This window comes from Oryza sativa, chromosome 11 (assembly GCF_034140825.1).
Source record: "Oryza sativa Japonica Group chromosome 11, ASM3414082v1".
Lineage (NCBI taxonomy): Eukaryota > Viridiplantae > Streptophyta > Magnoliopsida > Poales > Poaceae > Oryza > Oryza sativa.
In genome coordinates this window covers 7012875-7040250 of record NC_089045.1, presented here as the reverse complement: position 1 = coordinate 7040250, position 27376 = coordinate 7012875, and the positions used below count along the sequence as shown (strand labels likewise).

General features: G+C 41.6%; 2 protein-coding genes and 1 pseudogene across 7 annotated transcripts; 1 reads left to right on the top strand and 2 right to left on the bottom strand.

Moving 5' to 3' along the window:
* The first annotated feature begins 3269 nt into the window (after positions 1–3269).
* Positions 3270–8421, top strand: LOC9266242 (disease resistance protein RPM1; annotated as a pseudogene).
* A 383-nt stretch (positions 8422–8804) lies between these two features.
* On the bottom strand, positions 8805–21451 carry LOC136354109 (uncharacterized). 2 transcript variants are annotated; one of them, XR_010737863.1, is made up of 8 exons: positions 20139–21451; positions 19444–19493; positions 14830–15156; positions 14594–14744; positions 14281–14456; positions 13878–14193; positions 9253–13746; positions 8805–9129 (listed from the first exon to the last, which is right to left on the bottom strand). XR_010737863.1 is itself a non-coding variant. In XM_066305755.1 (7 exons), the coding sequence occupies exons 1-7, from the start codon at positions 21449–21451 to the stop codon at positions 9324–9326; spliced, it is 6756 nt and encodes a 2251-aa protein (XP_066161852.1). In that variant the 3' UTR covers positions 8805–9323. The 2 variants fall into 2 exon arrangements, 1 of the variants encoding a protein (XP_066161852.1); XM_066305755.1 differs by having other exon boundaries at positions 8805–13746.
* Positions 21452–21493: 42 nt separating this feature from the next.
* Positions 21494–26898, bottom strand: LOC136354110 (disease resistance protein RGA5-like). Of its 5 annotated transcripts, none has more exons than XM_066305758.1 (3): positions 26483–26898; positions 22215–22939; positions 21494–22043 (listed from the first exon to the last, which is right to left on the bottom strand). In XM_066305758.1, exons 1-3 carry the CDS (start codon positions 26495–26497, stop codon positions 21494–21496), a joined length of 1290 nt encoding a protein of 429 aa, XP_066161855.1. In that variant the 5' UTR covers positions 26498–26898. The 5 variants fall into 5 exon arrangements, with proteins under 5 accessions (XP_066161855.1, XP_066161857.1, XP_066161853.1 ...); XM_066305760.1 differs by having other exon boundaries at positions 26629–26894; XM_066305756.1 differs by having other exon boundaries at positions 26427–26565.
* Between the last annotated feature and the right edge of the window lie 478 nt (positions 26899–27376).

Sequence of the window (27376 nt, the reverse complement as noted above, 5' to 3'; positions counted from 1 at the left end):
TCACTATTCATTTGGGCCTTTTTTTTTCTTTTTCTTCCCTCAGCCCAACTCCCTTTCACTCTCCCCTCCATCCTCGGAAAAAGTATACTCTGACTCTCTCAACTATCGCCCAAATATGATTCATATCTTCCAACCACAAAACCGGGTATATCGACTCCTCCAACTATCAAAACCGGTGCAAACAATGTCTCTTGGTGGTTTTGGAGGTGGTTTTGGATGACGTGGCGCCTACGTGGTAGTCTTGACCGAGTCTTTGTCCTACATGGCGCTTACGTGGCATTAAAATAAAAAATAAAAAGAAATATGTGGGACCCATATGTCATTCACATAAATAAAGTATTGTGGGACCCACTGACAGGTGGGACCACATGTCATCCTTCCTCTCCTTCCCTTCTTCCTCCTCCCTCCCACTCTCTCCTTATCTCTCTCTCCCCTCGCCTTTCTCCTCACCTTGGCCAGAGCGGCGGCGGCAGCGGGCGGGAGTGGTGGCGGTGGCGGTGGGGACGGAGGTAGGGAGCGGCGGCGGCGGATTTGGTTCCTAATCGTCGGAATTTGCTCGCCGTTCTCGAATCTGCGTTGTGTGGATTTTTTTCCCAGTGATTTGTGGGTGTTCGGATCGCATGCATTTGGTGTGAATGGCTTGAAATTTTGTTGGTGATTGTTGTTCTGCTGAAATTTGTTCGTCCGTTTCAGTTGGAACTCGCATGCACTGATGATGTTCACGGAGGGGTTAGATCGAGACGCCCTCAAGTGGGTTCGTGAGGTGAGAGTTCGAGCTCGCCGTGCTCCTCCCGAGCCCTAGCTGGTTTGCTCGGTGTCGCGTTGGATTTTCGTCACTGACGCGTGCTTCTTTTTTTTTTTCTGCGTGGTGGTGTTCGTTGATGCAAAATGTGGCAGGGCCATGGCGGGGCGGTGCAAACTCACGACCGCATCGACGCGCTTCGCGCCGTGCGTGGCGCCGCCGCTGCGCCCCGACGACGGCGGCGAAGAAGGGAAAGGCCGGGGGAGAGAGACAAGGGAGAGAGGGAGAGAGGAGGAAGGAGGACGATGACACGTGGGTCCCATAATACTTTATTTGTGTAATGATATATGGGTGCCACATATTTCTTTTTATTTTTTGTTTTATTCTAATGACACGTAAATGCCATGTAGGATAAAGACTCGGTCAAGACTGACACGTAGACGCCACATCATCCAAAACCATCTAGGGGTATTGTTTACACTGGTTTTGATAGTTGGAGGAGTCGATTTACCCGATTTTGTGGTTGGAGGATATGAATCATACTCGGGTGATAATTGAGAGAGTTAAAGTATTCTTTTTCCTCCATCCTCTCCTCTCTTTCTCCCCGAGCAGGCCGACCCATGGCCTTCCCGCACCGGCCCAGCCCACCGCTGTTTGTCTTCCTCCTCCGACTGGTCGCACGCGCGCACCACATGTTCGACGAAATGTCTCGCCCGAGCACTGGGTCGTGGCAGTGCTGCGTCGCACCGAGCCGCCCTCCCATGCGCCCGTGCGTTGTGCCAGGACCGCATCGCGCCAAGCCGCATATCCCGGTGGAATCCATCCCATCCCCTCGCTCTGGTTTCTCTCCGGGAGACAGCGCCGCACCGTCCCGTCTCCACCTCCTCATGATGCCACGCCGTCCTATCCCGGGCTCCCGCGGATGCGCGTCCTCCCCACCGATCACACCGCGCCTTGTCGCCCGTCTCCTCCCGGGAAGCCGCCGAGCCCGCGCCTCTCTCTCTCTCGCGTCGCGTTGCCACCACCGCATGACGCCGCTCGCGTCCCCTCGCTCTGAGAAGAACCCTACCGCTCGGTTCCCGGCCGTAGCCGCCGTCCGTCGCGGGTCACCATTGTCCCATCGCCAAACCCGCTCCCCGCGCGTCACCTCGCGTTCCATCGCCGCCTCCCATGACGTCGCGCCGTCATCATCGTCGTCGCGTCGCCGCGCCACCGCATCGTCATCCGCTCCGTCCCGGGATCCCGCCGTAGCAGCTAGCCGGTTATGCCCGGATTCGCGGTGCCTAGCCGCCAGCTCGCCGCGCCCCGCCAAGCTCACGCCGCCAATAAGAGGAGAGCCGAGCCCCATCCTCACCAAGCCATCCCCATCTCGTCTCTTTCTCTCCTCTCTTTTTGCCGCCGCTCGAGCCCCCGCACTTGCCCTCCCAAGCGGAAGAAGATACGACACTCGTCATCGCCATATCTTCTCCCAAGCGGTGCCGGCTTAGGAAAGGAGGGCCACTGCTAGATTTGTGCTACCGGTGGGAGGGGGGTCGCCCCCCCGGGAGAGAACGGAAAGATGGAGAGGATAGGACAGAGAGAGAAGGGGAAGGAGTGCCGGAGGTTGAGGAGGTAGGTGCGGGAGATTTGCTCAGTGAAAATTTTCCCCGAAAACAATGACTTAGTTCCCAAAAAAAATTTGTCCAAAAATATCATATCGAATCTTTAGACATATATATATATATATATATATATATATATATATATATATATATATATATATATATATAAAGTATTAAATATAGAAAAAAACTAATTACACAGTTTGCATGAAAATCACGAGACGAATCTTTTGAGCATAATTAGTCCATGATTAGCCATAAGTGATACAATAACCCACATATGCTAATGATGGATTAATTAGGCTTAATAAATTCGTCTCACAGTTTCCAAGCGAGTTATGAAATTAGTTTTCGGAACTGCTAGCCGACTGTCGACAGTTCTCATCAGTGAAAACTGTCAAATTTTTTAGCCATTGATTCTGCTTTAAGATTTATGGTGAGATATTTTGCTATCGGATCTAAACCCTCTTTTCACAAGCTAGTCCTATCATCACATGTTTATGGCAGATTTGTTCAAGTTATATCTAAGTTACATTCTAGTTATATACTAGTTACATTGTAGTTACACTATAATTACATTGTAGTTACATTGTAACTATAGTGTAGCTACACTATAACTACATTGTTATCTCTATATAAATTAAATATAAAGTTGCATATATTATTTTAATACATATATACAAGTTATTATTATTATAGTATAGTTCTAATGAAATTATATACTATATTTAGATTTAAAAGTTTTCACCTCAAAAAACACTCGATAGTTTTTTAGCTAGTCCCATTAGTTTTTTCATTCGTATCCGAAAACCTCTTTTGATATTAAAATATCGATGTGACATCCAGCAATTTTCACGAACTAAACCCACGCTAAATCCCAGAAATTATTTTAGGAGACGGAAAAGACAGCGACGACTTGACCCAGACAGAAATAAGAAAAAAAAAAGAGAGAAGAAAAGAAGAAGAACCAAGCTGCATGCAGCTGGCTCAAGAGCTCCGAGCGGGTCAAAGTCTCCTTCTCTCTCGTCGGCGAGCTCCCTTGCGATTAATTCATCAGGTGCGTGCATTCCTTCACTTGCAGAATCCATGGAGCTTGCGAGCGATTACGCCGATTAGTAGTAGTTCATGCTGCAGAGCCGTTTCGCCGCGGAGCATTTTTGTTGTCTCTCTCGATTTGCTCGTGCTCGGCGACTTATCACCCGAAGATCGCGAAGAACTCCTCCTTCTCTCGATTTCGATCCGCATTCCGTTGACGGATTGGTACGCGAGTTGACTTTGCAAGGATTGATCATCTCCCCCTTTGGGATGAACACCCAGTGTCCCCCCCTTTGCGGCGCCCGCCAAGTGTTCGTCGGAATGCGCGTTCCCGACCGCGAGTCTAGGCACGCTGCGCGCCGACGCATCCGGCGAAGGGAGGCCGCCACGCCTCCGTCTGGTGTGGTTCCGCGGCCTGCGCGCGGCGCTTTTTTTTTTTTTTTGGCCAAATCTTGTCCCCGGTTGTGCACGATCACGAACTGCTTTGCTGACTGCGTTCTCATCCTCTCTTGTTTGATCCTGCAGGGTTCTGCACACTGACCGTACAGCACCTGCGCTCCAGCCCTGTTCTCTGGTCTTCCAGCAGGTGAGCAAGCATATAAATCACTACTCAGTATGGCAGTGTATTTGTTGTGTGTTCTGTTCTATGGATCATTTTTTTGTTCTTCATAGTTGTTAGTCTAATGTTCCAGGTAATGCTGCTAAACTTGCTTGTCTAATGTATAGTCTTTCTGCTCACTGTCTTGTTGATGAACCAGTTATTTTCTTTGAATATGTATGAACTATGTTCAGCCCACAAGTTGCTTCAGTTCACACCAAACTTCCCCCCAACTCCCAACTTTCCATCGCATCACATCACATCCAAAACTTTCCTACACACATAAACTCCCAACTTTTTTTCCAAACTACCAACCTTTTCCAAACTTCTCCCCAATTTCAGGAACTAAACACATGTATGTTGGTGAAATGTAATAAATGCATACTCAAATTAAAGTAAACAACTACATACAGAATAACTGTACTTCATGATGTATAACAGTATAGCAATGTTTCTTTTACTGAGCCAAGCAGGAGAGCTCTTCCGAAAGCATAGTTTGTCCAGAAAATCTCGTAGCCGATTTCCGAACTCCAACATAAGGTGTAAAAAAAAAATGTTCCAAGTAAATTAATAAAATATAACTTAGCACTGGCCTTCATATATGATACTGTTTGCCATTCTGATTTGGAATCCTACTCTGTGCCCACGAGCAAATCAAATAAAGCTTGTCATTTATTTGCTGAGTTGTATCTTATGAGATGCCATTAACTTCTCATAAAACGTTTTATGAGATCATAGATGCTTGTGGTAAAAGAATTACTCTATGGACACGGTGCAGGAGTACCATTATTTCTTTTCTCACAGTGGACCATTATTATCCAAGTCTGAACAGTGCCACACATTTCATGCAGAAACCATTGGAGTTCTGTTCAATGAAAGCACACATTTCTCCAGGAAAATAGTGATAATTAAAGGCATCAATAAATAAAAATTTTCTTTGATATATAAGTTAAATTGGAGACTAGAAATCGCAAGCCACTTGTTGTTCTCTTTTGTAACATGATGGTGTGTGTTCTTTCAGAACAAATGGCTGAGGCAGTGCTCCTTGCTGTCAAAAAGGTTGGCAACGTGTTAGCAGATGAAGCTTCCAAGGCTGTCATTGCCAAGGTGTCTGAAAAGGTTACTAATCTGAAGGAGCTGCCAGAGAAGGTCGAAGAAATAAGGAAGCAACTGACAATCATGAACAGTGTTATACTACAGATAGGCACCTCATACCTCACTGATATAGTTGTAAAGAATTGGATTGCAGAGGTGAGAAAGTTAGCCTACCATGTTGAGGACGTAATGGACAAGTACTCATATCATGCTATTCAACTTGAGGAAGAAGGTTTCTTGAAGAAGTACTTCGTTAAAGGTTCTCATTACGTCGTGATATTTAGTGATATTGCTGAGGAGGTAGTCAAGTTAGAGAAGCAAATCCAGCAAGTTATAAAGCTTAAAGAGCAGTGGTTGCACCCTTCCCAGCTCAATCCCAACCAGCTTGCTGAGAGTGGCAGACCACGGTCTCACGACAACTTCCCATATCTTGTCAAAGATGAAGATCTTGTGGGGATTGAAGACCACAAGAGATTGCTGGCTGGATGGTTGTACTCTGATGAGCCAGATAGAGCAGTGATAACAGTATCTGGTATAGGTGGGTTGGGAAAAACCACATTAGTCACAAATGTTTATGAGCGTGAAAAGGTCAACTTTGCTGCTCATGCATGGATTGTTGTCTCCCAGACCTACAATGTGGAGGCTCTATTAAGAAAGCTCCTTAGAAAGATTGGGTCTACTGAACTGTCACTTGATAGCTTGAACAATATGGATGCACATGACCTGAAAGAAGAAATTAAGAAAAAGATTGAAGATAGCAAATGTTTGATTGTGCTGGATGATGTGTGGGACAAAAAAGTGTACTTTCAGATGCAAGATGCATTCCAGAATCTTCAAGCAACTCGAGTCATCATCACAACTCGAGAGAATGATGTTGCAGCCCTTGCTACCTCAACACGCCGTCTCAACCTCCAGCCTTTGAATGGCGCTGATGCATTTGAACTCTTCTGTAGAAGGGCTTTCTATAACAAGGGCCACAAATGCCCCAAGGAGCTAGAGAAGGTTGCTAATTCTATAGTGGATAGGTGTCATGGCCTACCACTAGCAATTGTAACGATAGGAAGCCTTCTGTCTTCAAGACCAGCAGCAGAATTTGTTTGGAATAAAATATACAAACAGCTTCGGACTGAGCTAGCAAACAATGATCATGTCCGAGCAATTCTAAATTTGAGCTACCATGACCTATCAGGAGACCTCAGAAATTGCTTCTTGTACTGTAGCTTGTTCCCTGAAGACTACACAATGACACGGGAGAGCCTTGTGAGGTTGTGGGTTGCAGAAGGCTTTGTGCTAGGCAAAGAAAAGAACACGCTAGAGGATGTCGCAGAGGGAAACCTTATGGAACTGATCCACCGGAATATGCTGGAAGTTGTGGACAATGATGAGATTGGCAGGGTAAACTCCTGTAAGATGCATGACATTGTGCGTGTATTGGCTCTTTCTATTGCTAAAGAGGAGAGGTTTGGTTCAGCCAATGATCTTGGCACAATGTTGCTTATGGATAAGGAAGTTCGTCGCTTGTCAACATGTGGATGGAGTGATGATACTGTATCAACAGTTAAATTCATGCGCCTTCGGACCCTGATCTCACTTTCGACAACCTCATCGCCCCTTGAGATGTTATCCTCAATTTTGTGTGGATCTAGCTACCTTACAGTTCTTGAGCTGCAAGACTCAGAGATTACTGAAGTGCCGACTTCTATTGGGAATATGTTTAATCTACGTTACATTGGCTTACGACGCACCAAAGTCAAATCACTTCCGGAGTCTATTGGAAAGTTATCTAACCTCCACACGCTTGACATCAAGCAAACCAAAATTGAGAAGCTACCACGAAGTATTGTTAAGATCAAGAAGCTAAGACACCTTATAGCCGATAGATACGTTGATGAGAAGCAGTCAGATTTCCGGTACTTTGTTGGAATGCATGCCCCTAAAGAACTTTCCAACTTGCAAGAGCTGCAGACTCTAGAAACTGTGGAGTCTAGCAAAGACCTGGCTGAGCAACTGAAGAAATTGATGCAACTAAGAAGTGTGTGGATTGACTGTTGAGAGTATAGGCATATAATGATTTAATTTATTCCATAAATAAATCATGACATTACAGATAAAAACTAGCATGAACGCATCATTAGATCTACACATGTAAACTACACAGTATAACATGAACAGATCAAATATGCGCAGTACAGAGTAGGAGGCAAACCCTAGATTGATTTCGCATGTACTGCGTGAAGACGGCAGGTCGGTTTATATAGAGAAGGGTCGCTTGATCAGGGCGCCCGCACGATCTCTACTGCGCGTAACCGAACCGGATAAGTCGCGCGTAACTTATCCGGACTCCACGCCGTTTGCACGCACCGGATTTTTCGGAACGTTTCCAAAACAAAAACGAATCCGAATTTGCAGCAAAACAAAACTGCAAAAGGAGGCTGCATCTGTGCAAGGGTGAGGAGCCAATTTTTCGGACCATTCGACGCGTACGTCGTGCACGCGCGCCGCCTGCCCGGCCCGGCGAGGCGAGCGAGCGTGCGCGTGTGTTTCCCCTCTTCTCTCCACCACACATGCTTCAAGTGGCTAGGAGGGCATCCTCCCTTTTAAGGAGGTCCCCCCTCTCCTAGAATAAGCAAGGTGGTACTAAACTCCACATGCGTGCCATCCCATGAGGTGGGCTTTTGTGATTTTCCAAAGAATTAATCTTCGAGTGGGCTAAGGCCCATTCATTAATTCTAACATTGACAACATAAGTTCTGCTGATTGTGCAAATATTTTCGCTACATTGTCAAGCATGCCATTTCTTTCCAGCTTGCTTCTTTCTGCAAAAGACGAAAATGAGGAACTCTGCTTCGAGGCTCTTAGGCCAAGGTCAACAGAACTCCACAGACTAATCATCAGAGGGCGATGGGCTAAGGGTACACTTGATTGCCCAATATTTCACGGGAACGGCACAAATCTTAAATATCTAGCTCTAAGTTGGTGTCATCTTGGTGAAGATCCACTAGGGATGCTCGCTTCGCATTTGCCGAACCTCACTTATTTGAGACTGAACAACATGCATAGTGCAAACATTTTGGTTCTTTCTACACAGTCTTTTCCCCACCTGAAGACACTTGTCTTAAAGCACATGCCCAATGTGAACCAGCTAAAGATCATGGATGGGGCACTTCCATCCATTGAAGGTTTGTACGTTGTGTCACTCTCAAAGCTGGATATAGTCCCTGAGGGCATTGAGTCCCTTCGGACCCTGAAGAAGCTCTGGCTTCTGTACCTGCACAGGGACTTCAAAACTCAATGGCACAAGAACGGAATGCATCACAAGATGCAGCATGTTCCAGAGATTCGTGTTTAGATGCGGCTGACAGGTGCCGTTTGTAGTAGTTTTTTTTTTCTCGTCTGTTTGCAGCTCAGGTGTTGATTTCCAATGAGTTAGCTTTTTTGCATTTGCGGTGCGTCTGTACATTTTGTGTAGTTTCATTTACTTTGATATTTATTGCATGAAAGAACAAATGCATTTTTTTTATAAGACCTCATTTGCATGTATTGATCTCTGTGCTTGGAGATATATGCAGTGGAAATGAGATGAAACAAGATACTAGGACCAATGCTATCAATGTTATCATGCATCAACGCAAGCATATAATAGGATTTAAGCTTCTGGTCATTCATGTATACAGTCAGATTTTCGCCTGCTCAGGAGGCAGCCAGAGCGAGTGCTTGTTTGGTTGCAGTTGTATGCCTGAGGATAACAGTATATATCATTCTTTGATAATTACCTCAATAAACAATATCAAGAGACTTCATTAACGTGAAAAACAAATAAAAATACTCCTGCATTTTGTCCATATGGTTCTACATCGAAACTTGAAAATAAACAAGAGTAAATAAATGATGTAGGGCAGAGTCCAGCGTTGGATTTTGTAGGCCTGAGCCAGGCCAGGCCGGCCACCCATGAAACGATCCAGGACATCAACCAAACAAGTACTACGAGGCAGGCGCCAGGGAAACGACAGGTCAGGCGAAAACATTTCAGGGCTCCAACCAAACAGCCCCCCACATGCCTAGTTGATGTCACATGCCAATGCCAACGTCAGTGTCTATGATAACATGACGACCAACATGCCAATGCCAACTCTGAGCATGTGTTGATTGTGAAGATAACTTGGTGGAATGCAGAATTGTACCTTGGGAAGGAATAAATCGATATCAGTTGGGTAAATAAAAGAAGTTCCTGTCAAGCCACCCAATAATTCAATTATGAAGACACAAGACTCCCATCGATTTTGACCTTCAGCTTGCTTCCTAGCGTTCTGCACTGGTCAGCTAGCTCTTTGGTGCAACAAGAGATATCCAGTTCTTCCAGCGAAGGTGGGAGACCCTTTTCTGGCAGCTTCCTGATGCGATAGCAACCCCAGATCTCCAACCTCTTGAGGGAGGGAAGGCTGTGCAGCCCTGCAGGAAGATCTTGAAGATAATCGCAACTAATAAACTGGAGCTCTTGCAGGGTCGTGAGGAGCTGGAGCGCTCTCTCTTGCTCATCCGTTAGTCTCCCCTCTTCGCTTCTGCAACTGACAATCTTTAGGTATTCAAGGGAAGTGAGGTGCTTGCAGAATGACGTGGTAAGGATAGAGGTATCATCGATGCACAACTTTTCTAGTCGCAGATGGCCTTGCCATGACAAATTATCCAAACATGGAGGCAATCTGGGGCATTCGTGTACTTGCAAACTCCTGAGGCCATAGAGGAATTGCAAGCCCTCCAGTACGGCGAGTGATTTACAATATCCAATCGTCAACTCTTCGAGTGCCGTGCATGATTGCAGCTCTAGAGATATCAAAAATTTAGAGTGGTGCACCTCTAATTTTTTTAGGCAGGTGAGATTCATTTGAAAGCGGGGGCACAGGGTTTCAATAAAACAGTTGTTGATGCAAAGTTCCTCAAGTGATTGTGGAAGGAGGTAACCCATGTGAATTCTAAGGCCCTTTACCTGCAGCAGCCTTAGGTTGCTGAGCGATTGCAAGCCTTCCAGAGAATTACTAGTAATTTGTAAGCTCGCACAACGAATTGTCAGCTCTTGGAGTGCTGTGCAGGAATGCAACTGCAGAGATGTCAAACTTACCTCTCTCATTAGAAACAGTTTTTTCAGGCGGGTGAGGTTCCCTGGAAAGCAGAGTTGAAGCATTTCAAAGGGACCATCATATTGTACAATAAGTTCTTCAAGGGATATAGGGAGGAGCCATCTTCTATTCGCCTGCTCAACATTTCCATCATTATGCAATAAGGAATCGATGAGCTTGGGGCATATCAAAATCTCTAGCTGCTCAAGGGAGGTAAATCCAGCCAAACCATCCTTGCTCCCATGAAATGTTAAATCAGAGCACCATTTGATATATATCTTCTTCAGAGAGCATATGATATTTAACGGAAGGCGTGGAAGTTTGTTTTCAGCGGAAAATCCCAATGATGGAGTCTCCGTAGCTGACATAAGATTTGGTTGACCACATTCTTCCTCTCCTATAGATAGACCTGTTATCTGCTCGCAGTTTTCTAACCTCAACTCTTGTAGGGTCTTCATGTGTTGTAGCAACAGAGATAGCCACTTCCCTGTTATTCCACAATTTCTAATATTGAGAAGTTCAAGACATAGGAGGGTGTTGTGATCTGCAGCTGCCATGTCTTCACGGGTATCTGATGGGACATTTGGAGGGAAAAGTTCTGGGCAGTTGGATATTTCCAAACTCTTCAAAGACCTGAGTTGCCTTAAACTGTCCAATGATATAGTCGTAAGATTTGGACAACCACATATGACCAATCCACTTAAGAACCTCAAGTTATGGAACGCCATAACTTTGTCATCCAACGTTATCAGCTGATCAGAAGATTCATCCAAATCATCCATCCAATCATACGAAAATTCGATTCTTAATGTTCCACTAGATGACCCCTCGATCGATGGAAGTGTTGAAACTCGGGTGATGGATAATTTCTCGACATTAGGTGAATGCGGAAGAGGATTGTGCACACGCAAATGAGGGCAACCATAGATGGTAATCTCCCTTAGACGGGAAAACCATGACGATTGCTCAATCTCAAATTGCGGGTAGTTCTCAAACAATGGAAAGACCTCCAGTGCAGGGCAACTCTTAATCTTCAAAACCTTTAAATTGTCATTCAAGTTCCTGATGGAAGTGCAGGAGCATGCCTTCAAGCTTATCAATTCAGTTAATACAAGCTCCTCCACTGATGGAATTGAGACTTCTGTTGCATTCCTCATTTTGATCAACACAAGCTTTCTAAGTAACGTTAGCCTTTCTAAAGGAAGTCTTTGCCATTTTCCACATTTTTCTAGGTGAAGTGTTTGCAGACAGGTAAGTGAAGACGGAAACCAAGTTGGGGAGGTAGCTCCATTATACCCAGATATCCGTAGATGCTTGAGACTGTGATGTGGTTCAAGACCATCAAGCACCTCACGTGCTATGCCTGGCAAATGTTTTAAAACTGGGGATATATTGGTATCAGCCATCGTCAGTCCCTCCATCAGAGGTTCTATGTCACTGTCAGTTTCATTTTCAAAACTCATGTCTGTGTCATACTCAATTTCAGAGCTCATGCCACTGTCATATCCATCCTTTGCATCCTTCCAGGACAAATGTAGCTTTTCTAAATTATGTTTGTCTCTTAGTCTTGCACCACAAGCTTCGGTTCTAGTCGTAATAGTTTCAAGTCCAGACACACCGAGCTGTACAAGTTGGTTCAAGGACTGTAGTTGGTTCAAGCCCAAAGAATTATGAACACTAAAGTCATTTAATTCCTGAAGAGAGGTCATTTTGCCAATGCTAGTGATGGACGAGAACACTTGCTTTGCTGCTACAAGATGCCTCAGGCTAACGAGGTTATCCATATCATTAGGTATAATAAGATCAGATTCTGAACCAGCATCAAATACTTGGAGATGATAAAACTTGCCGACAGATAGAGGCAAAGCTCCGTCATCAAACTTTATATAGCGAATATGGGTAGGATTCACCAGATTGAATAGCAAGGGGTCAATATCAGTAAATGGTGCAGAGATTTGCAAGACACGTAGATGATGTTCCTTCTGGACTATATCTTTGAAGGATTTGAGGAATATATGGTTATGCTGCCCAATTAGCACCAAAGTTCTCAAATGTTTCACTGGTTTAACTGCATTTCTAATTCTTTCTTCAACCTTGCCACAATCAGGATCTTCTTGGTGTGTAGAATCGGTTAATATTGACAAGTGACGTATAGTTGGCAACATTTTATTGCACTGTGGATTATCTATAGTTGCGTACTCTGTTCTCGAAACCATCCTTGCAAAATCATGAATAAGCCCACACATAACATAGGATGTCTTGTCAACTTGAGTGAACTGATTTGTCTGTGCACCTGGCTGAAAGAAGCCGGAGTTTACCAAATTAGAAAGGTACTCCCTCCCGATCTCTTCCAGTCTCTTACTTGAAGAGTTACGATGCACAAAACCTTGAGAAATCCAAATATGGATCAACTCCTGTCCAAGGAAGCAATAACCACTAGGGAATATTGAACAATACAAGAAACATTGTTGTAAATGGTAAGGCAGCTGATCATAGCTAAGCTTCAAAGAAGGCATGATTCCTCTACTTATATCCAGGGATTTCCAAGCTTCGTCCCTCAGAGTGTTGCTCCAGTGATCAATTGCAAGATCCTTTCTTAATATTGGCCCTGCTGTTTCTGCTGCCAATGGGTTACCATTTAACTTGTCAGCTATTTTACGCCCAATGATGTCTAGACTTGGATGTGCTCTATAATTTTCATCACCAAATGCACATGCTTTAAAAAATAACCAAAAATCCTCATATGACAGAGGACCTAACTTAATCGGATCGACTGTCCCCACCCGTTGTGCAAGAGACAAAATTCTAGTTGTCACAAGTATCATATTGCCTTTTGCACGATTTGATTTCAATGGAACTAATAGAGTGTTCCATGTATTATCATCCATGCTATCCCATACGTCATCCAAAACGAGCAGGAATTTTTTCGTCCGGATGTCCATATGCCCATCCAAGATCTCCTGAAGTTTAGCAAAGCTACTTATTCTGTTGTGACTTTCTTTTCTTTGATGAGATACTTCATGTCTTTCTTGAGAGACAAAATCTAGAATCTCCATCGTGAGCATCACTTCATTGTAGTCTTTAGATACCCAAACCCATACCTGATCAAAGTTGTGTTTCACTATTGGATCATTGTATACAAGTTGAGCAAGAGCTGTCTTCCCAACTCCTGCAATGCCTACAATGGGCACTACAGTTACTCCATCATAACTGTCATCTGCAATAATCTTCATGATGGCATTCTTCTCCGCGTCTCTTCCATAGATTTTGTGTGGGCTAAGACTTGACGTTGGGAACAGGGTCGTCGTTGTACTCGTACGATAATTTGAGTTTCCAACAAAGTCCGATCCGTGTAGCTTAAGAACCTCACTAACAGCCCCGATGGCATCTTGTAACCGACCAGTTATTTGCTGTATCTTGCTAGAACATTCGGCCTTGTTCCAAGGGCGTGAATCGACTGCATTGTTGTGTGTTGACTCATCAATAATCTTCATCCTTTTTCTGCTGCCGGAACCACCGAATTCAACAGTAAGGGCGCTATTTGCTGTAATGTCAGAAGTACTGCAAAATTAAAAAGGAAAAAAAAAGAAGGATCACACAATCGCTGCTGAAGTGCTAAACCATGCAAGTATGTTACATTAGTTAAAAATAGTACTGGGTAAAAAAAACAGAGAAAATAACATAAATCCTACCTCGATAGGTTTGGCTGTTGGTAGCTTGCTCCCCGCTTATTCTTGCAACTGATGCTACGGAGGTGCTTATGCAAAACCGACGTCCCTTTGCTAGCACCACACTTGAGCACAGTGTTACAGTGAATACATTTTACCTTCTTCACAGCCTTTCCATTTCCATGTTCAGTGATATCAAAGTTCTTCCATACCTCGGACCATCTTTTGCCACCAGGCCCACCACTGCTACTCGAAATATCAGTGGCAAATTTCGGTCTCACTGCCTCTGCTTGCACTGGTGCATGTTTATTCGCCCTTTCAGGAGTGCCTTGCCGTGCATCTGAACCAAGAGAAAGCATAATGAATGCACCTCCTTGGGCAGAAACTAAAATGGATACATGCATCTTACATATTACGATTATATTACCTCCTTGGACCTGGTGCTGGAGCCAACAAGCTGATGTTTGCTGTATCCTGCTAGAACATTCAGCATTGTTCCAATGGCGTAAATTGACTGCATTGTTGTGAGTTGACTCATCAGTAATCTTCATCCTATTTCTGCTGTCGGAAGTAAGGGTGCTATTTTCTGTAGTGTCAGAAGTACTGCAAGATTAAAAAGAAAAAAAAAAGGAAGGATCACACAATTGCTGCTGAAGTGCTGAACCATGCAAGTATGTTACATTAGTTAAAAATAGTGCTGGGTAAAAAAAAAAAAGAAAAGAAAATAACATATATCCTACCTCGATAGGTTTTGCTGTTGGCCATGGTAGCTTGCTCGACGCTTATTCGTAGCACTGCTACTCGAAATATCAGTGGTACTTTTCGGTGTCACTGCCTCTAGTTGCACTGGAGCATGTTTATCCGCGCTTTCAGGAGCGCCTTGCCATGCATCTGAACCAAGAGAAATGGAATGAATGTTACATATTCCTTGGGCAGAAACTAAAAAGATACATTTTACATATTACGCTTATATTACCTTCTTGGACCTGGTTCTGGAGCCTGTAGTAGTCGAGCTCGTCGACGGCATTGTCGGCGTCGTAGAGCAGCTCCCTGAGACGACCGAGCGATCGGGTCAGCTTGTTCCCGATCGCTCTCTGCCTCACGGCAGTGACCACCACGTCCACCCTCTCCATCTCTGCCTTGAGCTTCTCGGTGGCATCAGAGAGCCCAACCTGGAGAATCCACTCGTCCAGCTTCTCGCTGTCCAGGTTCTCCAGGATGGTCTGCGCCAGCCACTCGATCCCGCCCTCCAGCAAAGTGGCTTCCACCTCTGCCATCATGTTCAGCGGAAAACTAGCAGTTCCTGGGCAATCGGCAATGGCATGAGCCCGTTAAAGTGCTCAAATAATGTTTCATATTATTAGTTGTTTTAACTTCTTTTCTAGTTACACTCTTTTATATTTGATCAAATTTATAGAAAAATTAAACAATATTTATAACGTCAAATTAGTTTCATTAAATCTAATATTAAATATATTTTGATAATATATTTGTTTTGTATTGCAAATATTATTATATTTTCCTATAAATTTGACCAAACATAAAAAAAACTTTTACTAGAAAAATATCAAAGCGACTTATAATATAAGAGAGAGAGTAATTGGAATGATTAAGGGCCTACTCACAGACAAGCTTCCTAAATTCCTAAACGGTGCAAGTTTTTTTTTTAAAAAAAAAAATTCTTCAGCTCCGCTTCTTAATTAGAATACGCTTTTGAGAACAACTTTTCATCTTTGTAACAGTTGATTCATTTGTTTGTGCCCTCAAATAATTTGTAAAGTCATGGTGATGATTAATTATGTCGTGATGAACAATTAGCAAATATGTTGATACATATTGAATTTAATGTATATGATTCCTTAATAGTTTTTGTACATTACATGGCTCTATTATTGCACTAATGTGAGTCATGTTTGAAATAACTTGTGCTTGGAATATGATTTTTTTTATTTTTGTTGCTAATCTTATGTGCAGGTTTTGCTTGAGGCTAGAGGAGCGTGGTGAGTGACTGGATAGGGAGCAAACACATACGGTTGAGGTCCAGACAGCCTTGGATGTCATGCGGGAGGCTCAGACTAGAACTATGAACATGAAATCGATGTTTCAACATAGCGTACATGGGAGGTGTGCGTATATGAAAAAGAAGTTAAACTTGGATGAAGTCCACATTTGAAAATTTGAGGGAATATTATCCTAGTGGGACTAGGAGTCCTAATTTAAATTCGGAGGGATATGAATCCTAATTTGGAAAGATTGCAAAGAATTGGAATGTGACGAGGTCCTATCCTAGTCAGATTAGGAACCATACTTGGTTATGAAGGCTATGGGTATATAAACACTACAGGGAGAGACCAATAGTACAAGACATCTATATGGAGAGAAAAAAAAAATAGGCTTTCACACGTTTGCTCTTGCATCTATTGTTCAGTTTGTGAGATTAGAAAGGAATGCTTTTGGATGCACTTTGTAAACAATTTGATGCAAACGAAGGTGTGATAATCTCGCTATCTTTTACTACATTATTCTTGTTTATTTTGTTTTATGTTTTTGTTTGATTTTATTTTATTTTATTAAAATTGTGCTAGAACAATAGGACATAGTTATCTTTTTGTTTTTTTTTCTTTTGGGTGATTTTTTATTGTCCAAGATTTTGGTTTTTGGTTCCACTACCAATCACACCATCTCTAGTAGGTTTGGTTCACTGTATTTTGATCCTATAAGTCGTATCAAAGCCACTTGTACTTTTGTTTTGATTTTAATTAATCTTGAGTGGCAATGGCCAATAGGTTTTCAACCAAACTCATAGGTTTTGTTTTGGAGTTGACTTTTAGTTAGTTCTTGAAATCTCGGAGGCAATCTTACGCCATGTGTCAGGGTTTTGATATTTGGCAAAAAGTAAACTGCTTATACATTTCCTTGGGTATTACTGATGCAAACAAAGTTGCTTCTAAATGCAACATTTGCAAAGCTCGTAATTTGATTTGAGTGGTATTTCTCGTTCTAATTTTGATTAGGTTTTTCATCCTTGAAACCGTGAATGAGATGTAGAATGTTCTGATTATCACAAAGGCTACTATCAAGGAAGTGTGTAAAGATATCTTCAAAAAAGAATATATGACACTTGAAATGAAACCAGGTGAACCTTTGGAGAACTATCTTGCTCCTTATAATAGAATTATTTGGAATATTTGTCCTTTTGATGATTTTTATGATACTACTTATAGTCAGTATGAGATATCTAGACATCTTTTGAGTGGTCTTATCGAATTGGAAAGTAAAAGTTACTTCCATTCAAGAGTTTGTTGATATGAATAGTTTGACTTTGGAATCTCTTAATTTAAAATTAAAAACTCATGAGATAGATATCTTTTGTCGTTGTCAGACTGACTCTAAATAATCGATACCTTTGGTTTCTTCTCCTTCTAGCTATTCTTTTGATAATTCAACTTCTTAATTTTTATCCACTTTTAATGCCATTTCCAATGATAATATTGAACAAATATTTGAAGAGGACTTGCCTTCGATTATTAAAAAGTTTTTAATCGAACTTTGTATAGTGTCAAGAACAAGAAAAGAGACGGACCAAATACATTGATTAATTAAATATTACAGATTATAAAGCTCATAAATATCTTGGAAAAGGTTATCTAAGCAATGCTTGTAACCCTCCAAGTTTGTTTCATGACCTAGCTAGAAATCTATCATATATTAATAACTAGTTGGGCTGCCCGCGCAATTGCGCGGCTTGCATCAATTTAAAATTATCTATTTTTTACACATGATTTTATTTAAAATTATTGTTCCCGTGATTCTAATAATTTTATAGTTTTTAAAAGTCACGCCAGTCGCTACCCCTTACTTCTTTGATACCTTTTTATTTGCTTACTCGATCTACCACTACTTCTATTCATCCTCTTTAGAACTTTAAAAATTAGGTTATAGTTTTTAGAGTTCATTTTCTTGTTGGGTTTTGTTTTCATAATTTTTAAAAGTATTGTCAAACATCACCAATTTACTACTCTACGTCCCGTCCGCTGCCACCTCTCTTTATTGTCATTGATATTTTAAAAATCGAACATACTAATTGTTTGTGTTCTTTTTTACTTTCTATAAGTCTCACCAAATAGTTAGTGGCTTCGCCACTATACTACTCTACAACCCGCCCGCTGCATTCCCTCCTTATTGTCATTGAGATTTTAAAAATTGTATCGTTGGGGTTTATTTTTACTTTCCATAAGTCCCGCCAACCATTGTGATCATGCTTCTTAACGGCATGCCCATCATCACTCCTATTAATCGTCATTGGGATTCTATTTGGGGTTTTGTTTATAGTTTTAGATATCCCATCAACCGCTAGGACTCTACTTCTTTACAGGCCTATTGCTTCTCCCCTCTTTATTGTCATTTGTCATCATTGTGTTCTAGATGGACTTTTCTTTTTCAAAATTGAATATTTTTCATTCCGATAATTTTCATCATAAACTATATTCCTACTTGAACTCTTATAATTATTTTTCTATTTTTGAAAATTATTTTATTTGTTATTTCGAACTTTAATTAATCTCGCCATGTGTTCTAGATTCTCTTATTTCAATAGTATTTATTTTTTATTAAAAAAATTAGTTATTTATAAATTGTATTATAGTTGAGATCTTATTTTTATTTTTGTATTTTCTGAATTTATTTATTTTTATTTCGAATTTTAATTAATCTCGTATTGTGTTCTACATAGACTATTCTTTTAATATTTATTATTTTTATTTACAATTTCAATTGTTTCAAAATTGTACTCCTACTTGAACTCTCCTTTTTATTTTTTCTAATTTTGGATTTTATTTGATTTTTTTATTTTGAATTTTAATTAATATCGTATTGCTTTCTTATATGGACACTTATTTCAATATTGCTTATTTTTAATTTCGAATTGTAGTTATTTTCAAATTGTATTCCTGCGTGAACTCTTTTTATTTATAATTTCGGATTTTATTTTATTTTCATTCTGAATTTTAATTAATCTCGTATTGGTTCTTATATGGACTATTCTTTCAATATTCCTTATTTTTAATTCCGAATTTCAGATATTTTAATATTGTATTTCTACTTGGACTCTTCTTTTTTTTCTAATTTCGGATTTTATTTTATTTTTATTTCAAATATTTATTAATCTCGTATTAGTTTTATATGGACTCTATTTTCAATATTCCTTATTTTTAATTCCGAATTTCAGCTATTTCTAAATTGTATTTCTACTTGAACTCTCCTTTTCGTTTTCTCCGATTAATGTGGGAATTTCTAGCCCTCACAGCGAACGTGGTGCCTTCTTTCAAGGTTGTTTTAATAATATAATAGATAAGAAAGTAGAGAGAACGTTCAGAAAAAAAAAAGCAGAGAAAGATTCGGGTTCATTTCGTAATGGTGCACACTGATTACACACAAATTAGAGTACTCCTGGAGGTACAATGATATTTGGAATTAAACAAATATATCCCTGGGTAAATTGCAATGAAATTTTAGATAGTTCTGTGTGAAACAAATAGAAGTTCCAGCATTTCATATAATGTGGTCCGAGTTGGAGATACAACAGACATACCTGACTTGGGGTCTTGGGAAGATTTTGGAGGATCGTTTGCTTGGAATGTCCTGATTACAACCAACGTAGACCATAAAGAAATGAATGTAAGAGACGGGAAAGAGAGATAGATACATATAAGAGTGATTTTACGGTTGGTCCTTGAGTATGTACTTGAAGAGATATCACATTTGGCATTTGTAAAATTTAGATACCTCCTGGTATATGAAGTAAGGGACCAAATTTTACGTTATAAAATGGTACTTCTCAGTTCATCTTTAGGAATCATAAATTCTTTCCATAAGGTATGTTTCAATTAGCACATGAAAAACGTTATTAAAATTTAATTTATTATTATAGGTAGAGTCGGAGGATAAGAAAATTAAAAGTCTTATAAGGGAATGTTTGCTGTAATTGAGAAATACTTTTCTTGTTGTAATTGTAATTTTTTTCCTATCTTGGTGCCTGAATCCCGGTCAGTGTTTCTCAACAAAAAAAAATCGTGAGGTTTGCTGGTGTATCAAAAAGAGAAACTTTATAGTCTTGAGAGGTACTAGAATTTTTAGTGCAAAAATTTGGTACCTTCTAGTACGGGAGGTACCGATAGGTACCAAATTTTACACTATAAAATACGGTAGCTCCTCAAGAACCATAAAATCACTCTAAAAAATCTAAATAGCTAGGATGCCTTCTTATTTAGGAGAAACAATCCACACCTGCTATCAGAAAGGTTCTTTGTATCTTCTAGGTCTCTGTTTGTTGTTTGGCGTATGTCTATCTTTATTGCTTGGCGAACATCTCCCCTTTGCATTGGGCATTGCTGGCTCTGTATCTGTCTGTCTATCGTTCCTACAACTTCAAAGGTAGGGCCATACGGATGCTTGCCAATGGCATTTTCACAAACAGATTTGGCAGCTCTCCTGTCAGATTCTCCAGCACCGGAGGCGACTCCAATGCGTGCCATGACATCCTTAAGGTTTAGTAAGTGCTCCACGCCGGAAAGCACACTGTGGCCATATTCCTCGCCTCTGTGGGCATTGAAAACTAGATAGAGCCTTTGAAGATTGGGCATTGCCCCTTCCTCAAACTCCAACCACAGTTTACGACACCTGAATTCAAAGAACCCAAGAGCTGAAAATGTCCGTTGTTTGAACACGACGCATTTTGCAGTTGGCTCCAGGACATACAAGGACAGAGCTGCGAGTGTACTCAATTCTGTTAGGATATCGATGTTGCTAGTCTGAAATTCTGTGACCACAATTTTCAAAATACTGAGTCCTCGGAGCTGAGAAATCCACTTGGAAATTCCTGAAAAGATGCATGCAGATGGCAACAGTTCCAGTGTTTGAACGGGAGGAATGGATTCACGCGTTGAGCCATGGAAGCTAGTTGACGTGTGTGAGGTACTAGGATCCATAGTGAGATTACTGATGCCATCAGCCACTCCTGGTTGATTTGAGAGGCCATAAAACTGGAATTGTAAGAAACTGAGATGAAGAATATTCGATGGAACAACTGCGTCGTTAGCATTTATTTCCAGTGTCTCCAAGTGTTTTAAACACTGCATCTGATCTGGCAGTTTCACTGTAACGCTACAATTGACCTGCAGATATCTCAATAGAATCAGTTGATAAATTTCTGTGAGGTCTATCATGTTTCCATCTTCACACGAAAAATCAAGACATGCAACACGAAGAAGCTTAAACTCTTTAATTGAAGGCATGCAGTTAAAGAGCCCAATAAATATAAAAGACCGAATTTCTGATAGTCCAATATTTGCCGGTGTAGTAGCATATGTTGCACTGCCGAAGTGTAGGGACAATCGATGAACCTTGTAAGTAAGTCTTACTGTCGTTTGAGAATAATCAATTGCAGTGACAAAATTTTCTTCCTGGGCCTTGCGTGTGATAAATTCATGTACAATATGGTGAACTGCATAGGTCAATATGTCAGATTTATACTTGATATCCCTACATTGGATAAGTCCCAGATTGACAAGCTTATTGAAATAACTCATGGCAACTTCCATGGCATTTTCCCGTGTTGACGAGCAGACAAAATCTTGGGCTATTCATTGATTCACCAAATCTTCCTTCAAAAGTATGTAGTTATCCGGATATACACTAAGATATAGCAAACATGTCTTCAAACAACAAGGAAGACTGTTGTAGCAAAGGTTCAGTACTTGCTTCAGTATCTCATCAGAAGTAGCATTTACCCTCAAATTATTGCACAAGAAATTTTCTACATATTGCCAGTACTTCAATCTATCTTCCAAGTTCTGTACTGTCTCATGTTGGATTGCTAGAAGACTGCCCATGATGATAATTGCTAGTGGTGAGCCACCACATTTTCTTGCAATCTCTTGTGTGACTTTGTGGAATTGACCGGGATGCTCTCCAGAGCCAAAAGTTCTACTGATTAGCAACTTCTTCGACTCGTCGACACTAAGAGCTTTCATCTTGAATATGTACTGAGGGTTATAAACACAACAAGCCAGAGCAACTTCATCAACTTTTGTGGTTGTTATTATTCTGCTCCCACAATTATTCACAGGAAAAGCATGTCTAACAACATCCCATACGGATGGAGCCCATAAATCATCAATTACAATAAAGTACCTGAGCAATAATTTGGTCTGTATCAGACGTGTTTTGTCAAGCAAAAGAGAAAATACCCAAGAAAAATATCATGACAATGGATTTTTGTTCTAAAAAACAAAAAGATGATCCTTATAAACTAGGAAAACTGTAAAAGGTAAATATAGAGTAGGTGGTTGAAGATGTGCAAACCTCCTATTTTTTAGATGATTCTTGACATCGTCGATGAGGTTGGTCACAGCACAAGGGACGACTGGTTGGAGCGGCCGAACTTGAGAGAGTATATTCCTCAGAATCATCCTTATATCAGGCTTTTTGGCCGTCTGCACAAAAGCCCGGCACTCGAATTTTCCTTCAAGTTCACGCCATAGTAGTTCGGCAAGCTTGGTCTTACCGATTCCTTCAGCACCGAGAATGCATAACACCTTGAGATTTTCATCTTCGTCTTCAGCCATCCAACCACGCAGCTTGTTTCTCGGGCCATCCATGCCAACAGGGTCAACAACCTTGCTGAACACAGTTGGAAGATGATTGTGTACAACCATGTTTGTGGGACTTGATCCAGCATCAGCATCAAGATTATAGATGCTCCATCGCTCATTCGCCTCCTTGACAAGAGTCAAGAATCCTGAGATGGTGTCATCCCAACCCATCTTGGCACCAGCATCAGCGTTGACCAAAAAGTCGATGCAGTCCTCCATGTCGTAGGAAATCTCGCGCACATCCTTCATCCAATACTTCACCGTGAGGGATGGATCGCGCACCTTCGAAAGCTTCTCCAAACGATCTTGTAGGATGCTAAGATCAGCCATGAGTTGATGGATAGTCGGCGGGCCCTTGAGCTCCTTCAACTTCTGTAGAAGGGAGCCCATGGCACCCAGCGAAGCGCTAGTCGGAGCTTCCATGCATGTTTCTGCCTGAAAATCATGAAATAGGACGAAAATCATGATGAGCTGCTATCGGCTGGCCGCAACCTCATATGGACGAAACTCATGAAATAGGAGGTACTTCATCGGCAAGAAACAAAAACATCGTTAATCGAAAAAAAAAACAAAGCTAACCATGAGACTATGGCATGTCAAGGAAGACATATACACGGCAGTACTGCAAAGATACGGCAGGAGTTATTTCCAGAGTGATTGCTCTCTTCTTCGTTTTAAGGGCAACGAAGAATAACATTATATCCTATTCCTCGCTCCGACCTTTCCATCTCCAATCCCAACAGCTCCGATACCCCCACCCACGCAACAGATTTTGTTTATACTCAAGTGGCACAACCATTTGTTATTCAATTTTTAAATTAAATCCTCCAATCATACATTATTAGAAAGATTATTCCTTCGTCTTATGTTATAAAACGTTTTGAGTTTCCATGAGTTTTGAGTTTTGGCGCTACGTGAAGCGACACTCAGATGTTGCGCGCTATGAAACTTGGTAGCGCTACTCACCACCGAGGTAACCAACCTGCATGTGGAGTTAAAATTTAACTTAGATACAGTTGGGTGGTGGGTTGAGATGACATCGTTGTGGAGTTAAAATTTAACTTTACAACGTGAGTGTTGTCGAAAGACAACTGCTTCACGTCAAAGGACGTGGTAAACTCAATGAGTTGTTGGAATAGTAAAGCAATATATTATTATATTAGTTGGTAAAAATATTTTGGATCCCCCATTACATGGCCCTAGAGGGCTATTTATAGTCCTAGTACAGGCTCATACCCTCGTTTAGTTAGTACTAGGGATTTACGTGGTTACCCTTAGGATAAGGACATTAGCATGGGTATACAATGTCTTTTGTATTCATGGGTCCTAAGGCGATCTTCTTGGGCCGGCCCATTATTGGCGAAAGGCCTCCATGGGCCGCAGGGCTTCCTAAGCCCTTAGCCGAATGCATCTTCTACTTTGGGCGACGGCCTTATGCTTCGCTTTATGGCCTTCGCCCTTGGTGGTTCTTCGGTTGATTGATGGGCTTGGTGGTGAACCCTTCGGTCTTCGTCGCTTGGCTTTGCCTAGGCTCGATGGCAAACCCCTTGGTCTTCGCCATCCGGCTTCACCTAAAGGCTTCGTCCCTTGGCTTTGCCTTTGTTGTCCGTCTAGGACTTAGCTGATGTTTGATGGTTTAGATGGTTTCGGCAGGTTGGCCGAAGGCCCTCGTGACATACATCCAACAAGCCCCTCACGGCCAAGGGTGAGTAGGGAGCTTCGACGGAGACCGTGCAAGATGTGTGGTATGGCATGAGACGCCCCCTTTTGGCCGATGCTCCTGCCGAAAACTATCTTCCTCCTGCAAAATTCAACACTTTGAGCCCGTCACGGATGAGTCGACATCTTTGTCTGGCCGCATTTTGAACCCGTCACGGATGACTCATCTGTCATCCGTGACGAGCTAGAGGATCTATCCGTGAAGGGCTTGATTTGGGGCCCAACGGAGATATGTGTCATTCGTGTCAGCGCCAAGCCCGACACAAATGATAGTTTCATATCACTGACCACACACTTTTGCAACACAGATGAGGGTTTCAGCCCGTTTCGGTTGACCGGGTCTATAGTAGTGGGAGGCAGCAAGCGGTCTCACTGTTGTGCCACACAGGATGTTTGATACTACAAGAAAACCGGCATGGAGCTCGAAGAGTTAGTTCAAACCTATTACCATCGTTACCTAAGTATTGTTTGTCTCTTGATCGACAGAGAGAGACAGGATAGCTGAAGGCAATAAAAACCCATCCAGAGCTAAGTAGCTAGAGCGTGTTGGTTCCTGAAATCGGCAATAACTAGGCTAGCTTGCTCGAGAGCTACAAACTTTATACTCACTTCTTTCCAAAATATTTGACGTCGTTGATTTTTTTAAACATGTTTGACCGTTCGTTTTATTAAAAACTTTTGTGAAATGTGTAAAACTATATGTATATATAAAAGTATATTTAATAATAAATCAAATGATAGAAAAAGAATTAATAATTACTTAAATTTTTTTAATAAGACGAACGGTCAAACATTTTTTAAAAAATCAGCGGCGTCAAATATTTTGGGATGGAGGGAGTACAACTTTTGCTAATAGTGATTTTAGACATGAGTTGGGTTATTATGTCCGAGTCTTTAGACTTGGCTTGTGTTCATCACTCTTGAGCTCTTTCAGGCATACCGAGTTCACTCTAAATCCCAAGTCGATCATGAACCCATGGTTTCCCACGTCTACCGAGCTCATCCCTCCCGACAATCTCCATTATAAATGAAAAAAAAAATACTACAATGACAGCACGTACACAGTATTTTATAGTTCTTTCTCAGCAAACTCTACGGTGAGCTAATGTTCACATATGACCTGTCTATTTAATTAAAGTCAGCGGAATCAGATCCACGCTGTCAATATGTGGCCATGCTTCTATTAAAATGCAGTTAGATTGCCGTTATTTTGACAATTTAACCCTTTTAAAAAACTTATTTCGAGATTGAACCGTACCAAAAACTAATTTAAAAAACTTGGAGCTAGTTTTTCCTTCACTATTTTGCATGCATAGATCCATCACAAAAGAGGTTTAAAATCTATCTATCTATCTATTATATAATAAAAGTCCATTAAACATCCTATAAATGCTCCAAAGTCGCCATACGTCACTCCTACAAACGTTCCTACAAACGTTCCTAGATTGCCATGTGGCGCTCTAATAAATTATAAAAATTCTAAAAAAACATCTAGCCATCGATTTTCATTTAATCTGGTGGGTCTATTATTTTTAACCATCTATCTATTATTATATTATTAAAAGAATAGAAAAAGGAGTCTCCACGTTCGTTCTCATGGCCTAGAAATTCTCACATTAATCGGAGTCCGTATAGAAATACAATTTAGAGATTAGCTGAAATTCGAAATTAAAAAATAAGAAATATTAGAAGAGGAGACTAGAGTCCATATAGAAATACAATTTAGAAATAGTTAAAATTCGGAATTAAAAAATAAGGAATATTAGAAGAGGAGACTAGAGTCCAGATAGAAATACAATTAGGAAATAACTGAAATTCAGAATTAAAAATAAACTAATTAAAAGATTAGTATTTTTCCAATCGTCACCTCTCCGTGTGCTGTTTTTTCGTGCGTCAAAATGTCCGATTCCAGAAAAAATCAGTATCTTTCCAATCCAACACCAAAAATTTTGGTCCGTAAGTCCAACCGAGCGCCCCCTAATAGGGTACGGTGGGCAAATCACAAATCAAAGATCAATTAAAAACCGAATCACAGCATATACCATCCAGTCTGTATCAAATCTATCCCCATTACAACCAAATCGGATACACCACAACACAAGCAAGAACAAGAACCAAAGCTAAAAAAAATTGGACAAAAGTTGAAGCATAAACGCATGAACAAATCCAAAAATCCCTTTAAATAACCCAATTTTCGGCTTACCCCAAATCCCAAACCGATCCAAGCCCTCCAAATCAACCATCCCATCATTCCCTTACCCAAGAAAGACACATGTGTAGTCCAGCTCGAATCAATCAAGATGCGGCAGCGGCTGGATTAATGAAGCGAAGAGCTGGATCCAATCGAATCAGACCACCCCAATCAAAGAAATCTTTGCTTCACCTCACCCGCTCCTCTACTTAACTGGAGATGAAAAAAAAAATCCTCAAGGTGCTCCTCTACCGCCTTGTCGCCGATGGCAGCGACCTTTATCTCCATGGCCGACGGTGCGGTGGAGATAACCAGCACATCGGCTTGGTGCGACGACCACCTTCCGCCTCGGCACGGCGGCTCTCCAGCCAAGCGTGAGCGCGACCGCGAGCGTGGCCAGGGGCGGTGGAGTCGACTGTGGAGGCTTGGCCAGGGGCGGTGGGTGAGGAGGGCAGCGAGAAAGCGAGGAAAAGAGGGATTGCGGAGAAAGCAAGAAGAGGCGAGAAGTGGCTCCGCGGTGGCCTTATCCACTCGGGTTGGTTGGTTGTGAGAATTTTCGGCGTTCAGGAGTGAGTAGGGACCAGTTTAGTTCCCAAAAATTTTCCCCTTTACCCATCACGTCGAATCTTTGGACATATACATGGAGCATTAAATATAGACAAAAAGAAAAACCAATTGCACAGTTTAGCTATAAATCGCGAGACGAATCTTTTAAGCCTAATTAGGCCATGATTAGCCATAAGTGCTACAGTAACCCACATGTGCTAATGACGGCTTAAATAGGGTCAAAAGATTCGTCTCGCGGTTTCCAGGCGAGTTCTGAAATTAGTTTTTTCATTCGTATCCGAAAACCCCTTCCGACATCTGGTCAAACATCTAATGTGACACCCAAAATTTTCCTTTTCCCCAACTAAACACAGCCCTAGGTCGTTCGTTGTTGCCACGACACGGATGGCTGGGAT

Bases quoted from the DNA above. Each gene is read 5' to 3' on its own strand.
- LOC136354109 (XM_066305755.1), bottom strand. From the start codon at position 21,451: ATGGAAGTTGCCATGAGTTATTTCAATAAGCTTGTCAATCTGGGACTT. The intron at 19,494-20,138 runs GTGTGGATTGTT...GGTTGTAATCAG, and splicing joins AAGAACCTTTCTGATAGCAG to GACATTCCAAGCAAACGATC. The intron at 14,457-14,593 runs GTAGGATATATG...TTAATCTTGCAG, and splicing joins CAACAGCAAAACCTATCGAG to TACTTCTGACACTACAGAAA.
- LOC136354110 (XM_066305756.1), bottom strand. From the start codon at position 26,474: ATGATGGGATGGTTGATTTGGAGGGCTTGGATCGGTTTGGGATTTGGG. The intron at 22,940-26,426 runs GTAAGCCGAAAA...CATGATTTTCAG, and splicing joins GGATCGGTTTGGGATTTGGG to GCAGAAACATGCATGGAAGC. The intron at 22,044-22,214 runs GTTTGCACATCT...ATTATTGCTCAG, and splicing joins AATCATCTAAAAAATAGGAG to GTACTTTATTGTAATTGATG.